The following is a 15,439-nucleotide window of genomic DNA, read 5'->3' on the forward strand; positions in this document are numbered from 1 at the left end:
ATTATTATCTTCAGTTATTTTTATTTTGGTTTGGGCGTGTGGCGTTTACGAGTAATTTGATTTTTAACAGATTTATCTAAACACCTTGCCCGGTTGACGCCCCCATGCACATTGCACAACCTGCAAAACTGTTGTTATACATAACACATACTAGTCGATACACTGGCAAACAAGTTTCTGCTTCGATTCTATGCAACAAACAAGGAAAGGCACAAAACTGGTTAAGCTTAGGCAAAAAACATGGCCAATTGTGAAAAAGCAAATGAAAAAAGTTAAAGATAAAAATAGATTTGGGACCAGCTGAATTCCAATGAAAATCGAAATTGAATTCCTCCCACACCTCCAGGCTAAAGAACCGGCAAAGCTATGTGAACTCAGATCCGGATTTGTATTTATAGATATACATATAAGTACTGTATCATGTTTGAAAAAAAGTTAGCTAATTGTTGTCTGTTGACATATAAAAGATATATATCATTTTCAAAATACTTCACAACCCTTCTCTTGATTGTTTATTATAAGTAGTATATTCCCTTGTATATAGAATCATTATATATAGAACCATTATACACTAAATTCATATCATAATTACAGCGAACAATGCCCCATATACTTTAACAATCTAAAACCATTCGTATACCTAATGTCTGTTCTTAACTTTATTCGTAATATCTCATATTACCTTGCGATTTATTCACATTGTTTGGCCATTCGATTTGCCATGCTTCAGTTGCTTTATTGTAATTCATTAAGTATGCGCTAATATTTTGAGCAGTTTGCTCAATTATATGCCTCATCGATTTGCCACGCCGAATCGCAGCTCGCACTACAGTTCACCCCACCGTGGTTCACCGCAACAGGTGTTGACTGTAGTCAAGTTAACTTTTCACTTCTGTTGCGCGCATTCTTTGCACCACCTCGTGGCTTGCGGGTCTAGCACTCAGATTTGCTTTCAAGGTCAGTTTTGTTGTGGCTGCGCCTGTTGAAATTGCTCAGTCAATTAAGAAAATCAATTTTTGCTTTTGTTTTTGCTCACTTATTTTATTTCTTGAATTTCGCACCCACTTTTATTGTTATTTCTTTGCTATTGGTGTTGTTGTTGCAATCGTGTGAGTTGCTCAACTAATTTATCCAAGAGGCTAAAACCAAGAATTTGTTGTGGCTACTTTAGGGATAAACAATGATTGAGTATCCCGCATTCAAACAGGAATTTACGTGTTATTTATTCGTTGAGCAAAATATATAATATTATTAATTTTAACCTAAACTCAAATTTAAATATATGTTTAAATTAATTCAATTTTAGCTAGTATTAATTTTCCACTTTATAATATTGTGGAGTTCATATCATAGCTTTTGCCTAGTAGTTGGCGCCATCTAGTGGGCAAAAGCTTCGGGAAAAGTACTATAGCAATTGACCAAACCATAAATGACGTCAGCGAGGTGGCAACGCCATCACTTTTGTAGCACAGACAACAACCAAAATAGTTTTATATTTGATGCATTTTTTTTCAGTTGTTGCCAATTAATTTAAAGAAAACAGTTTGCTATATTTACATAATTTACATCAGAGTTAGATTATAATGTAAACATATTAAATAACATATTTAAATAAGTGCGTCTTAGATACTAAGCCATATTATTCATTCCGCTTTACACATTGATCACCAGCGCAGTCGATCTGTACTTTCTTTTCGGTGTGGCAATGTGCTTCGGCTTCGGGGAACGCTTTAACACAACGCCGGGCGGACGTCGGCTTGGTCGGCTGCCTTTGGACGGTGGATGCTCACCACTGAAGCTATTGCTGTGGAGCGGACCAGGGCCGGAGAAGTTTGGCGGGAAGGTTTCGAAATCTTCGATATCCAAATCGGGTCGCGGCTCGCGCGTATTGGATTTCAGGAACTTTTGTAGCTTGGGATTATTAAGCAGCTGTAGTTTGATGGCGTCGTCGAGCAACTTTTGCTGATCTTCTAGAAATGCCTCGATCTGCTTTTTGGATGCAGCGGTCTTATATCGATCGTGGCTCTTCGAACGCGGGGATCCCTCATAGTCTTCCTGATCCGATTCGAAAACCCTGTACGCAGAATGACCGGAAGAAGAAGTTGTCTTCGGAGGTGGCACCAAGTGGAAAGGGTCTGGCTCCGATTCATATGGCGCCGGCGTCCACTTTGTGCGCTTTGGCGGCGGCTCCACTGGCTGCTCCTCACCAGAATTTCCATCGGGTGCATATACCGGTCGTCCGTTGCTCTTGTATGGCGTGGTTGAAACATATTTGTGTGGCTTGGAGTACGGTGAGCTGGGATGGGCCTTTTTGGGCACCGTAATGGGATGTTGTACGCGTATATGGGTGCCTATGGTATACTCGCGACTGTCCTGCTGCGTCTCACTGGAATACTCACCCGAGTAGCGCTCGCTGGAGTAGTCATCCTCTTCCTAAAATTGGAAAGACTATTAGTTGACACTCGGGCCGTTATGCATTGCACCTGCAGCTAACCGAAGTGTAAGGCCTGTAGTGGGTCTTCTTCGGATATTTGTTGACCACATCGCGGCGCTTGCTCTCATTGGTGTGCAGGTCAGCACGATAGCTAGGCGGTCCACTAGGTGCAGACACCAAGCGCACGGGTCCTGGTGGACCTGCCGAGCTGTAGTAGTTTCGCCGGTAGAAGGATCTGGGCGGTTTCAAGCCAGATGCTATTGAGCCCAGCAGTAGTACAGCTCCCAGCAGCTACAATTGAACAAATTGGGGATTAGGAAACCTCTCTTCATTTTGGCAGTCACAGCAGTCGTCGCTTACATTCCAGCACAGTCGCATTTTGTATGGGTCTGTGGGGTTCACACTAAAACTTCACTCGCAGCGATTCACTAGATTTTTCGCTGCCGTAACAACGAAGTAACACAATTACGAAAGTGTTTTCACGTCTGCAGTAAGTCTTGCGCAGCCGCGTGGTTTAAACGAAACTGAAAGTCTTGGCAATGGACACAACGGTTTTATGCCAGCTTCCTTCCTATTCCAACAAACCAAATGCGCTGCCGCAACATGTTTTGCAATAAGCCCGAAGACGACAACTGTGGCCAGCAAAGAGATCGAGAAAGAGAAAGAGAAAGAGAGAGAGAGAGAGAGATTGAAATCTGCGCACAAGTGAACAACTCACGTTTCACGCATAGACCTGGCCACCACTTGGAGGAAGCTGCGGCCCCAAACACAGCTCGACTCGGGCTGCTGGCAGGGGCTGTGCGACGGCCACCGCTAGCATCATTTGCATATCCAGTAGGAAGTGGAGCAGGCGGCATAAATAAAATGTTGTTTATGGCTGTAATTGCAAGTAACTATAACCATTTGTTAAATGTTGAGAGTGGCTTGGAATGCGCGTCTTATTAGCTGGCCAACTGGTAGTAGAGGGAGGCAATGGTCTAGCCGACCTCAAGCCAGTGGCCCTATCTGCCTCTAAGATCTGCTTTTGCGCTAACTGGTTTCAAGATGTGCCCACTGCATGTGTGTGTGGGTTACCCAATAAAAGTTGCTGCCACCACTTGCACTTTTTTGGCGGTTCGCTTGGCCTGAAGTTCAGGTTCAGCTGTGCCAGGAAATGCCGGCAATACATGGCTTGGCCTTTTGGTGCTCAGGTTTGGACTACTTTCTAGCAAGGCAGGATGCGACACAGGCGCAATGCGGAAAATGTTTTCTTTAATTTTTTTCTTTCTTTCTTTCTTACTTTTTTCTCTGTCTCTTCTGTTTGGCGTTTGGTAGGTGGAAGTGGAAATTGGAATTGGACAGCGTTCAATTGCATAACATTTCATCACGCGCCATTTGCGCAACTCTCGGCCAATGTTTTCCGTTACGCTTATCCTGTTTCGTTGTTGTTTTCTTCATTTTGCAATTTGTGTTTGTGTCTTTTTTCAATTTTAAAACAATTAAATACATGCCCCTAATGAAATAGTTGCTTAATGGCACTTTGATTGATACATTTGCAGTTGCATACAAAATTGGCCAATTAATGTTGACTCTATGCGGCATTTTCCTCCCAATTTCCAGCAAGGTCAAGCTCAAGTTCACGTCGCACGCTCCACGACAATTTGAACAGCAGCAACAGTTGCTGCAAGAGGTGCAACCAAAATTCGGCCGTCATAATTTCCGTTTCCATTGTGCACAAAATGAACTCACCTGGCCGGCTAGCTGTCTGGCTGTCTGGATAGCTGTCTAACTGGCCAGCTGAGGCTGAGCTCGTTTCAAGTGCCGTTAACAATATAAAGTTCAGTCAACGTATTTTTGGTGAAATGTTCATTTCAGTGAAAGGCTTCAGCTTTAGCTTAGCTGACAGAGCCTCCTTAAGCAATCCCTGACTGCCTTTGGTCATGCGACATTAAAGCTCAATTTAACTCAACTATAAATTATACTAATGTGCACTAAAATTAATTTACTCACTTTATTTTCAACAGAAATTAATTATCTCTCTCTCACTCTCTTTCTCGAGTTTACGGAGGCAGTTTATTGTTATGCAAAAGCTTAGCAATGACCAAGTTGTTTAATACTATTTATGTGTATAAAATACATTTTAATTTTATTTAAATTTTCATGTTTTGCTTTCATTTCATTAGACAATTACATGCCTATCTAATTTATAGCCAATGAGTAATCTATATACAATTTCCTTCAGAGCCAAAAATTAGTTAATTAGCTCTAGAGATAATATTTATCTAAGGTCTGCTCAAGCAACGATTCCTCTAAATCAAACGAAAGCGTTCTTATTATGTGATGATTAGCATTTTTATTATTCTTTTGTTTTTAGCGAACTTAACTCACTAAATTAATACATTTTGACTGGCCAACTAATAGAGTATGTAGAAATTATATAAGATTTGCTGTTCGTTTTTTAGGCAAGATCATTAGCACTAGAAATAATTTGTAGTCATTGTTGGCTGGCGGTGTTTAATTCGGTGCGCTGTGGGTGAAGTCGACAAGCGACAGCAAAAAAGAAGCAAAACAGAAAACAACGAGCCATAAAGCTGTCGCTGCCAACGTCGCAGTTGCCATCGCTGTCGCAGTCGCAGTCGCCGTCGCAGTCGCAGCGGCAGTTGATGCATTCAATTAACATGAAACGACGCCAACGTTGCATTCAATAAACACAAATAGTAAATATCGTATGTTATACAAGGTGTATGGTATATGGTATATATATATACATATCTATAATCGCTGCCTCAGTCGGGCAGGCCGACGTTGATTCGCCGCCCGGCCGAGCGACGCGCAGTCGCAACAGCTGAGGTCGGCGCTGGCGCAGCACCCACATCGACTACCAAAGCGTCGCCGTTGAAGCAGAGGCTGCTGCGCAGGTGTTTGCGTGGGTCAGAGGGAGATGTCGCCTCCGCAGCAGCAGGGGCAGCAGCGGCAGCAGCAGCAGAATTATCCACATCAGACGCTGTTGCTGTTGTACGTGTGTCATCAAAGCGTCGAGCTCTCATTGCTCCCGACGTTGTTGTTGTTGTTGATGTTGTTGTCGTTGTCAGCTCTGGCAATTTGGGCAAGATTTTCCGTGAGCGTAAGCTGTTGCTGTTGCTGTTGTTGTAACTGTTGTTGTTGCTGCTGCTGTTGCTGTTGTTGTTGTATTCGTTATAATTATTATGACTCTTTTTATTATAGTTATTTAACGACTTTGTATTGCGACCAGTTTCCACATATGGACCTGGCTGCTGTTGTTGTTGTTGTTGCAGCTGCTGGCCGCTTCCTGTCCGCATATTTGGCAACGACTGCCTCAACTGGCGACCCTCGCTCGGCTCCGAGCAATCATCATAGTAGGCATATTCCGCTGCCTCCTCATTGTAGGTGACATGTTTCTTGGCTGGTGCCGAGCTGCGCAGTCGCAGCTGCTGCATGCCATTGTCCATATAGTTCAGCATGGACTCATCAAAGTCCTCGATCCAGGGCTGCTGTTTGAGTATTTTCCTGGGCGCCATCACAGGTGGCCTCATGATCGACTCGTATGTGTCCGGCTGCTGCCACTGCTGGCCGTCGTTGAGTGGCTTCTTCGTGACCAGGCGCAGCTGTGGCGCATCCCGCTCCACGCTCAGATGGCGGACGTTGTGCTTCACCTGTAGCTTGGGGCTGTTCTTTGAGTTGAGCTCCACTTCGCGCTTGTTGTTCATGTCCATTTTGGGGCGACGGACATTGTTCTGCGTGGTGTCCGCATCATTGGTGTTGACGTAATCGTAGAACTGTATCTTGGAGCTGTAGGCTTGATTGCGTCTCGCTGCGCTTGGGTCTATCTCGGCAACAGTCTCAACTGCTGGCAGTGGATCAACATCTGTGAGCTTGGGCGTCACCTCGCGACGTGCTCTGTTCAGCAGACGTGACTTGTTGTTGTTGCTGTTGGTGTTGCTGTTGCTTGGCTGGAGATTGTCGTAGAACTGTATGGATGACTTGGCAAACTCCTTGTGAAACATTTGGCGCGTGTTCACCTCTGGGGTTGGCTCAGCTTGCAGTGAGCTCAACTTTTGGCTGGCTGTTGGGTGTGGGCGTTCGGCGCCAGACTGCAGCTGGAGGCTATTGCGTCGCTTGACCCGCGTCTCCACGGCGCTATCCACACGCGTGTCGTCCGGCCAGAAGAAGTGCGACTCCTGACGATTCTGTCCATTGCCGCAAGGCCGCCCCTCCATCTTGGGCGGCAGACCCGTGTAGAACTTTCCGTTCAGCATTTGTCCGACGTGGTTCGTTCAACTGTGAATTCCGACTGAAACTGATGAAAAGAACGAAAACAACCAAGCGACTTTGGCAGCTGCTGCTGCTGGTGCTGTCTCCGCCGCTGGCGTCGACGTCGACGCCGTCGTCTTCGTGTAGGTGTTCAAGTTGGCCGCGTCGCTGCGCTGCGCTGCTCAGCTCAACTAATTTGCAATTCTTGCGAAAAACAACATCGAGAAAAAAAAGAAGGGAAAAAAAACACATTTGAACATTTGAAGTATTCAATTTATTAGCGACTGCGCAGCTTATTCGACGCCAACGGCGACTGCAACGACGAGTTTCCGTTTAAGGTCAACTTGCCGCATTTTTCGAGCCAACGAAAAGTTGTTTTTCGTGCGCTGCGTTGACCAAAAATTAATGTTTTTGGACCTCAGATTTCAGCAGAGTCGAGCTTCACACAGTCCACCGCCAAGTTGTCTTGTCAATTAAGCCAAACAACTCAGTGAATGAAAAAGTCAGCCAATAAGTGGCTCAATTCTCGAATCGCAATGGCCGAGAACAGCTGCCAATTATGGGTAGCCCAGAATGGAAGTAATGTGTGAATATGGCTAGGGTAATGACAATAAGTTTTTTGTATGTCGACCAACGGGTCGTATGCGCAACATCAACTGTGCGACAGAAGAGGCTAGGCTAAGCTTGCCCCAACAATATCTAGTAATGGATGCATACTTGAGCTGAAGAACTCCCCAGATTTGGAGAACTTTTTTGTAAGCTTCAAATCAAATATAATTTTGTATTTTAGAGAAGCGTAATGTCACTATATATCTCTCTCCCTTTCTCGTTCTCTGTTTCTCTTAATTGATAAACAAATCAAAGAAACGGAAGCTAATTAAAATTGTTAGATTTTATTGTATTTAATATATTTTCAATCATTTTTCACATTGTTGCTGTAGTATTTTCGAATGTGAGTATCATTGGAGAACACTACTGAACTACTTACATTATGACGTAGGTATTTTCTGTATGTTTTTCTTGTTTTGCTTTTGTTTCCTTTCTTTTTTTTTAGACACAAATATTGTATTGCTGTTAGCATAATTATAAACAATTGATTTAAACGCATACTATTTTACATATAATTTCATGCACATCGATTTTTTGTTACTTTCATTTATTTTGTTTTTATAAAACTCAAGATGCATTGAAGAAACATTTAAGAAATACGAAGGAATATTTAAGTACGAACAAAATATCTCAGTTGAATGGCTGCTCTATGTGGGTATTATTGTGGTTTTTCGATTCTCAATGGATATGTAAGATGGCTTAGACTACATAGTTAATGGTGTTTGCATTTGGGTTTATATTCTGCACATACATATTATTCTTATGTGTATTGGTATATGTATTTATTTTCTTTTGTTTAGTAATGGATTTCTGAAACTAATTATTTAAAAACGATTTTTATTTCAATTTAAGAAGCATTACATGCAAAAACTATTTGAAAACTTCTCTCGGCTGGCATATGGTTTATTTTTTTAATTTTTGGTTTTTACTTTTTTCGCTTAGAATTAAACATATACTTAGGTGTTCTTAAATTGCATTTTGGTTTTCTTTGCTTTTTTTGTGTCTTTTTTTGTTAAGTTATTTTGTTGTTTTTTAAAAACTTTATTTACAATTTGTATTTAGAGCTGCTTGTGAGCTGAGAGGCTAATTGTAAACTTGAAGACGGATCCTGGGGCAGCGCACTTTCTTATCCATTTACCTGGCCAGCAATGCGGCTGGCTACCTTTCTCCCATCGCATTGCCAAATACCAGTTATGAGGCGCCATTAACTGCCAATATCTAAATCGATATCCAACATCAATATTCAGGGGCCTGGCTAATGAAGCAACGCCACCAACGCCTCGAGCCTGATGAAATTTTCCGCATCATTTTCGCAACACTTAATGAGCAAATCATGTCGGGACTCGTTTACTGCTGCTGCTGTTGCTGCTGCTGCTGCGGGGGCAGCATCGGCGACATGACAATTATGTTGGCTGTGGCGGCCTGGCCATACTCGAGCGGCTTCTGCATGGCAATCCCATCGGAGTCCGGTGCACGGGTTATAACGCAATACTGATTGCCGTTGTAGGTGACGATGGGCACGTTCATGTTGCCGGCAGCATCGCCAACATTGACGCCGATGGTGTTGCCGGCGTGTAGACCAGTCAGTTGGGCCTGAATGTAAGTGGCCGCCGTTGGGGAGTTGGCAATGATGTGCGAGACGGGCACTGACACCTGATCGGGAAGAAGGGATGAAGGGATACAGATACAAAGATACAAGATACCAGATACAAAGATTGAGTGAAAGTGACAAAAATTTTTGCGTGTTGTTGTTGAATGGTGTTTAGGTAGTTGTTTATGTAGTAGTAGTAGTTGTAGTTGTTGTTGTTAATAGCTAGTTACTTCATGTCCCTGATGGGCGACGCTGTTGCCGATGTTGTTGTTGTTGTTGTTGTTTTGGCTGCTGCTATTATTATTATTATTGTTGTACATAGGCGCGCTGGTCTGTGCTTGCTGCTGTTGCTGCTGCTGCTGCTGCTGTTGGTGGTGCTTCCTGGCCGCTTTCTTGCCGCCAGCAGCATGTTGCTGTTGCTGCTGCTGCTGTTGGTTGGTATTGAGGATCATCTGATTTTGTATGATTATCTTCTGGTTACGTGCATGTGCCTCCATTTGCGAGCTGTTGTTATGTATTTGGTTACGGTTCGCATCAATTTGATAGCCGCGATTATTGCTGCTGCTGCTGTTGTTGTTGTTGTTGTTGCTGATGTTGTTGTTGTTGTTGCCGTTGCTCTTAGCGATGGCGGCTGCTTGTTTTGTGGACTCTACGACTAACCGTTCTTGTTGTCAATACTGCAAGGATCAGAGAAGGCCAGTTTAGAGCCGCACCGATACGAAATGCTTGTACTGCCCTAGGCCCCGCTGGCCGGTAGGCTCAACCGACATTTGCTCACCTCCAGATGACTCTTGGCGTGAATAGACCACTCGTCCCTGCTCGAGAACATGCGTCCACATAGCTCGCACGTCCACGATAATTGCTGCTGGTGGTGTGGTATGATGATGCCCGGAATCGCTGTCGGCGCCCCTTGCGCCGACTGCACTATGATATTCTGGGCGGCCACCTGCACAGCCTGTTGCTGTAGCTGCAGCTCGAGGCTCTGCTTGTTGTCTTCCGGCGGCGGATCCGGTTGCTCCTTCTTCTTTACCATATTGTTCAGCCGCTTGCCGAGCGGCGCGATATTTGTGGGCGTCACGTGCTTGAACTTGTTCATGTGGATGACGAGCTTGTCCCGGCGAGCGAACGCCTTATTGCACACCTGAAATGGAGCAGATTGCAACAGATTAGAGGCTGCCAGCCATCTTTGAGGCATTGAAGCCTTTGAGTCTAGTGCTGCTTATACTTCACAAATATAGGGCTTCTCGCCGGTGTGGATGCGCATGTGGATGGTCAGCTTGTCCTTGCGCGCCAGCCCCTTGCCGCAGACGGTGCACTCGAACGCCTTGTTGGTGGCTGCAGAGGATCGCCATTGTTTTCATTGAATGTATAGCAATCTGTTGTTGTTGTTACTCACTTTTTGATGGGTTTGTTTTGCGCACCCCGGAGGACGCCTGCTGCACCTGTTGCAGAGCCTTGAGCCGACTGGCCGGATGCATGGAGCCGCCCTCCACGTATGGCTCAGTGAAGGGTATCAGATTCGGCTTCGGTATGTTGTAGGTGAGCTGTTCCGCCGCTGACCAGGTGCCCAGGCTCTGCAGCACGCGCACTCCGCCCTCGAAGCCCATGCCGTCGTCGGGCACCGTAAAGGTGCTGTCGCCGGCGGCGCCAGCAGCGCCACCTGAGCTGGAGGAACTGATCTGTGGCACTTTAATGGTGGCCGCATAATGTTGCTGCTGTTGCTGTTGTTGCTGCTGCTGCTGTTGCTGCTGCTGTTGCTGTTGTTGCTGCTGTTGTTGCTGCTGCTGCTGTTGCTGCTGCTGCATGCTGCCATTGTTCTGGCTGTTGTTGTTGTTGTTGGCCGTGGGCGAGCTCTGCTGCACGGAGCTCTGTTGCTGCTGCTTGAATTGGATGGCCGCCTGCGCCATCTGCTGTTGCACGGCCATGTGCGCCTCCAGATATGCATTCTTCTGGGCCACCGTCATCTTGTCCATGTTAACGGTGCCGTCCTGCGAATTAACCAAATGGCAATGAAACATTGAATAAGTCTCTCGCTCACATTCCGTTCCGTTCCAGTTCGTTTCGTTTCGCTGCCACCCCTAAATGGCCAAGCGCGCAAGTGTTGCGAAATTTCACCAGCCGCCACCCCCAACAGAGCGAACTCAAAACAGCCTGCCCTTGCGCAAAAATTTGTGACTTGAGCTTTTGCTCGGGCGGATTTTCAATGAGGTGCGGACGTGGTTGCGGGGGCGGGTGCGGGTGCTGCCTCTGGTGGTGGTGGTGGCGTTGCTGCTACTGCTGCTGCTGCTGCCACTAAAGCCGCGCGCGTATGTGTGTGTGTGTACGCCGGCCGTTCTCCCTTTGGCGGCGTTTTTGGGTTTGAGGCTTTTCCGTGTCTGCCTAAATGTATTTAAAGCGCGCCAGCGAAAGTTAAGCAAAATATTAGCCGTTCACTCACTATGGCTTAAATGTTTATTGCCCGCTATTCACATTTGGTTAATGCCGCAGCACTAAACGCGAACTGTGCTCAATGCCCCACACCGTGCGCACTATTGACATTTTCATTGGCTCAGTTTTGTAGCTTTTCTTTCGCCTAGGTTTCTTTTAATTTCTTTTCTGTGTTTTTTTTTTCCTTTTTTTTTTTTTGCAATGTTGCTTACCACAATTGAAAATCAATAAAAAGCGTTGCGTTTCGTGCAAGATTTGTTTTTGTGTTGGGATATCTATAGTTTTTCTTCCTCTTCTTTTTTTCCTTTGCAGCTCACAGTTTTTGATATATTTCAGAATGCTATATGCGAGTGGTATACGAGCTTTATTTTTAGCTACTGCTGTCGTCGCCGTTTACTTCCTCGAGCCAGTGCTCAGCGCCTTTTGTTTGTGTATGTATTGCGAAACTGATTTGGAGTCGACTCGCTCAGTCGCCGTCACCGTCACCGTCACCGTCGCCGTCGCCGTTGGCGCTGGCGTTGGCGTCGCAGCCGCAGTCTCAGTCTCAGTTGCGGCCAGAACGAACACAATTTGAGTAATTATTTGTTATTCTTCACCGAGAAACAGGAACGGAACGTGCGACAATGACGACAACGACTACGACTACGACCACGACCACGACGAAGGCAGCGCTGGAGTCAGAGTCAACGACAGACAGATACTGAAGCGCCTGAACTTGAGCGCAAAAGGCGGAAGTGTAGCTAGAAAAAAGGTATTGCATACCACTCGGCGCGCTGCCCGAGAGCTTTCGCTCTCTCTCCCACTCTCTGTGTCTCTCTCTCTCTCTCTCTCACACACACACACTCTTGCGCTCAGCCGCGCGATGGTGGTGGCTGCCGCGGAACAACTTGACAACGAAACAGAGTCGTCCGCGTAACTTTGACAATGACAATTGCGGAGGCCGCTTATCAGTTGAGATGCCTTGCTGGTTCACTCACCTGAAAGTCTATGGTGGCTCGGACCATCTGCATGGAGGCGGCATAGTTTCGCAGCATATGCTCGTTGCGCACGCAAAGCTGCCGCCACTCGTACAAGTGCTCCAATCGGTCGAGGCACAGCTCGCATATGTGCTTTGGCAGATAGTCGTCCTTGGTTATCTGTTGAGGACCACACACATATATATATGTAAATGCACACACACACACATACACTCAGCTACTCACATTCGCCTGCAGCAGACTGCGCAGCTTGTAGAGCAATTGGCGCTGCTCCGCCTGCGGCTCAAAGATATGCAACTTGGTGGGTCCATGGTGTATGCCACACAGGCGGCACAGCTCAGCGAAGTTGCTAAAGTTTAGGTCCACGTCGTGCTGCTGCCCCTCCTCCCCATAAAGCTGGCCGTCATGTGTTGCGCCCGTGGTGTCTAGCAGGTGCTGCTGCTGCTCCAGTTGCTGTGCTGCTGCCTGTGCGGTTGTGTGTTGTATGTGCGACTGTCGATTGTTGACGTTCAACATCACGTATTGCGCGCGCTTTTGGCTTTGGTATGGCTGGCTTAAGTGGTTGCAGCTGCTAGTGGTGCTGTATCTGCATATTGGCTGCAATGCATTGCTGATTGTACTGACAGGTGCATACCCACACACGTACACACGCACACTTACCCATAGTTCGAGTAGCTATAGTGGTGCCCAGTTGACCACCCTCCCACCTGATTGATGTGGGAAAAATCGATGGAATTGCACTATAATTTATTCAACCACAACACTGAAAATAATTGCTACCAATCAAGCTATTATCAATTAACATGGCTATCCCGTTACGAGCACTGCGCGCCCATTTAGCCATATTTTAATCCCTTATAATTGACATACATTCGTATGCGCGCACACACACACACATGTGGCATGCAACACATACAGCAGATGACAATTGTTGTTTTTTTTTTTTTATTTCATTCCTCTTTTTATTGAACACTTCGAATGTGGAGAGCACGAATAAAAACGATTTACGGAATAAAAACTGCTAATGCTTACGTTGGGTAGCTGTTGCCACTGCCACTGCTGCTACTGTTGCTGCTGCTGTTGCTGCTGCTCTTCCTGTTGCACTGCCACTTTGCCACTGCCACTGCCACTGAAAGCGCCACAATTGAACCACTCTCGAGTGTGAGTGCAACGTCGGTGAGTGAAAATTGCAGGCAACATAGCCTGCAGCCTGGGCACGGCGAGTGCGCATTGCAGGACTCTGAAGGGGGGCGTCCAGCTAAGTGGGCGTTTGTGGGGCATTGCACACGGTTGGCTTGTTCAGGTTCTTGTTTGGGTGTTTGGGTGATTGGATGTTTGGGCTTTTTTCTGTACACCAGTAATTTTTTGTTAGAGAAGAAATGAAAACAAAATGCTTGGTAAATCATAAAAACGCGGGCAACAGGTGTTGATTAGCCTTCTGCTTCCGGTGGCGGTTCGTCAGCAGCAGGTGGTGCCTCCTCAGCTGCTTCAGCCTCCGGAGGTGCTTCCTCAGCTGCTGGTGGTGGCGCTTCAGGCGCTGGCGGTGCCTCTTCAGCCGCTGGTGGAGCCGCTTCGGCAGCTGGCGGTGCAGGCTCAGGCGCTGGTGGTGCCTCTTCAGCTGGACCTCCATCTGGTTCGCCTGCGCCAGCGTCAGCCTCTTCTGGCTGAGGTGAGGGTGCCGCTGGCTTACAATCGGACAGCGAGCTGCTACCCTGTTCGAGCATTGCAAATTCATCTTCACCAAATACATCGGCGAAATCTTTCTGCTCGGACTGCTCTTCCTCGGGCACAACCTCTTCATACACCACGATCTCCTTCCAAATAATCTCCTCATCGACGCACACGGGCTCATCACTCTGCGGCTCTACACGCTTGGTGAGATCTATATCTTCTGTACACGGCTCGGTGTGGTCGAATCCACCACAAGTCACACATGATGACGTAGTTATCAATAGCGACGAATGCGGCGAAGAGCTGGACAGCACAGAGGTGGTGCTGGAGACCTTATCCTTAGGCTTGGCATCCTTGGCTGTCGACTTGTACGTTACGGTCGTCTGTTGCGACTTCTCCTGCACGTTTAGATCGGGCATTAGCTGACACTGATTGGTGATCTGCGGCACGACGGGATTGCTACGCATCAAATAATCGGACACGCGGACCTTCCAATCCTCCTGGCTGCAGTCGACATTCTGCATAATATCGTAGATTTCCGAAAGCAGAGGCTTCAGCATGGGACGGTTGCAAAAACGATTCTTATCGAAGATTTCAATGGGCTCATGGATATCTGCATAAATGACATTGTTGAGAACATATGATCGACATTGGTGCTCGGCATTACTTACAGTTTGGAAATATAAAGGTTATTTCACGGGCCACGCTATCCACATGCTTAGTTACATGAATATTGCGCTCCAACTCCGAAGCGGTGCCACTGTAGGTCAAGCAAATTAATTGAAATCGAGCTGCGATGCCTTCGACTTACAAATAACACATCATAATATTCAGCAGATCTTGTACGCCGTTCTCTTTGGTAAGAATAAAGGCCTCAGATATACCCTTAGACAGCAATATTACCTCCAGCATGAAGCCCTTCTCATCTGCAAAGTCCGCATAGAACTCGGCTGCCAGCTCAGGCGAAAAATTCAACTTCCGACTTCCCTGAATCTGATATCCGGAAGCTAAGACCTTTAGCAGCACCGGACGACGCTTGTGCATATAGTCCGGCTTGATGATGAGCAGCGTATCCTGGAACAGCATTCTTAATCACATATGTAAATTATGGTGTATTTCTAGAATTGCTTCCAAATAAATTTTAAACATGCACACTGATTTATATATTTTTGTAATATTTATTATCAGATTTTATTCTCGTTTTAATGTTTTACACTTTTTGTCGTCTTATGCTACACACACTTTTTTTATACGTTACTCCCATTTCTCCGTAGGTCGAACCTGTTTGATTAGTCGCAGACTGTTCTGGTTTATCGTTCCACATGATATATTCTCTTAGGATTGCAGCAATATTATTATAAAATGAGTTCACGTTTAAGTGATATATAAAAAGTACATGACCGGAAGGGGCGTGTCTCCGTTTGGGATTTTAATTTAAGCCCGCTTCGCATTCTCTTGCTAAAATCAATCGGTATCGAG

At 46.0% G+C, this 15,439-nt stretch overlaps 4 protein-coding genes across 5 annotated transcripts; all 4 read right to left on the reverse strand.

The window, feature by feature from the left end:
• Positions 1-1,529: 1,529 nt before the first annotated feature.
• LOC108610329 (uncharacterized) lies at positions 1,530-2,984 on the reverse strand. The gene is made up of 3 exons (XM_018002770.2): positions 2,795-2,984; positions 2,495-2,725; positions 1,530-2,433 (listed from the first exon to the last, which is right to left on the reverse strand). The coding sequence occupies exons 1-3, from the start codon at positions 2,810-2,812 to the stop codon at positions 1,654-1,656; spliced, it is 1,029 nt and encodes a 342-aa protein (XP_017858259.1). The 5' UTR covers positions 2,813-2,984; the 3' UTR covers positions 1,530-1,653.
• A 1,756-nt stretch (positions 2,985-4,740) lies between these two features.
• Positions 4,741-6,750, reverse strand: LOC108619238 (uncharacterized). The gene has a single exon (XM_018015740.2). It carries the CDS (start codon positions 6,688-6,690, stop codon positions 5,200-5,202), a length of 1,491 nt encoding a protein of 496 aa, XP_017871229.1. The 5' UTR covers positions 6,691-6,750; the 3' UTR covers positions 4,741-5,199.
• Positions 6,751-9,446: 2,696 nt separating this feature from the next.
• LOC108619229 (uncharacterized) lies at positions 9,447-12,805 on the reverse strand. Of its 2 annotated transcripts, XM_018015716.2 has the most exons (6): positions 12,515-12,805; positions 12,290-12,448; positions 10,282-10,873; positions 10,111-10,220; positions 9,664-10,026; positions 9,447-9,562 (listed from the first exon to the last, which is right to left on the reverse strand). In XM_018015716.2, the coding sequence occupies exons 1-6, from the start codon at positions 12,803-12,805 to the stop codon at positions 9,557-9,559; spliced, it is 1,521 nt and encodes a 506-aa protein (XP_017871205.1). In that variant the 3' UTR covers positions 9,447-9,556. The 2 variants fall into 2 exon arrangements, with proteins under 2 accessions (XP_017871205.1, XP_089319352.1); XM_089463226.1 differs by lacking the exon at positions 9,447-9,562 and having other exon boundaries at positions 9,607-10,026.
• A 914-nt stretch (positions 12,806-13,719) lies between these two features.
• Positions 13,720-15,050, reverse strand: LOC108619264 (uncharacterized). Its single transcript, XM_018015781.2, has 3 exons — positions 14,772-15,050; positions 14,632-14,720; positions 13,720-14,573 (listed from the first exon to the last, which is right to left on the reverse strand). Exons 1-3 carry the CDS (start codon positions 15,044-15,046, stop codon positions 13,720-13,722), a joined length of 1,218 nt encoding a protein of 405 aa, XP_017871270.1. The 5' UTR covers positions 15,047-15,050.
• Positions 15,051-15,439: the final 389 nt, after the last annotated feature.

The sequence above is a fragment of the Drosophila arizonae genome, chromosome 2 (assembly GCF_054131065.1).
Source record: "Drosophila arizonae isolate 15081-1271.41 chromosome 2, UAZ_ARI_1.0, whole genome shotgun sequence".
NCBI lineage: Eukaryota > Metazoa > Arthropoda > Insecta > Diptera > Drosophilidae > Drosophila > Drosophila arizonae.

Coding starts and splice junctions, on each gene's coding strand:
- LOC108610329 (XM_018002770.2), bottom strand. Junction 2,434..2,494: donor ACTACAGGCCTTACACTTCG/GTTAGCTGCAGG, acceptor TTCCAATTTTAG/GAAGAGGATGACTACTCCAG.
- LOC108619238 (XM_018015740.2), bottom strand. CDS start 6,690: ATGCTGAACGGAAAGTTCTACACGGGTCTGCCGCCCAAGATGGAGGGG.
- LOC108619229 (XM_089463226.1), bottom strand. CDS start 12,805: ATGTTGAACGTCAACAATCGACAGTCGCACATACAACACACAACCGCA. Junction 10,221..10,281: donor CAAAACAAACCCATCAAAAA/GTGAGTAACAAC, acceptor GATCCTCTGCAG/CCACCAACAAGGCGTTCGAG. Junction 10,027..10,110: donor AGAAGCCCTATATTTGTGAA/GTATAAGCAGCA, acceptor GCTCCATTTCAG/GTGTGCAATAAGGCGTTCGC.
- LOC108619264 (XM_018015781.2), bottom strand. CDS start 15,046: ATGCTGTTCCAGGATACGCTGCTCATCATCAAGCCGGACTATATGCAC. Junction 14,721..14,771: donor AATATTATGATGTGTTATTT/GTAAGTCGAAGG, acceptor CTTGACCTACAG/TGGCACCGCTTCGGAGTTGG. Junction 14,574..14,631: donor AACCTTTATATTTCCAAACT/GTAAGTAATGCC, acceptor TCATTTATGCAG/ATATCCATGAGCCCATTGAA.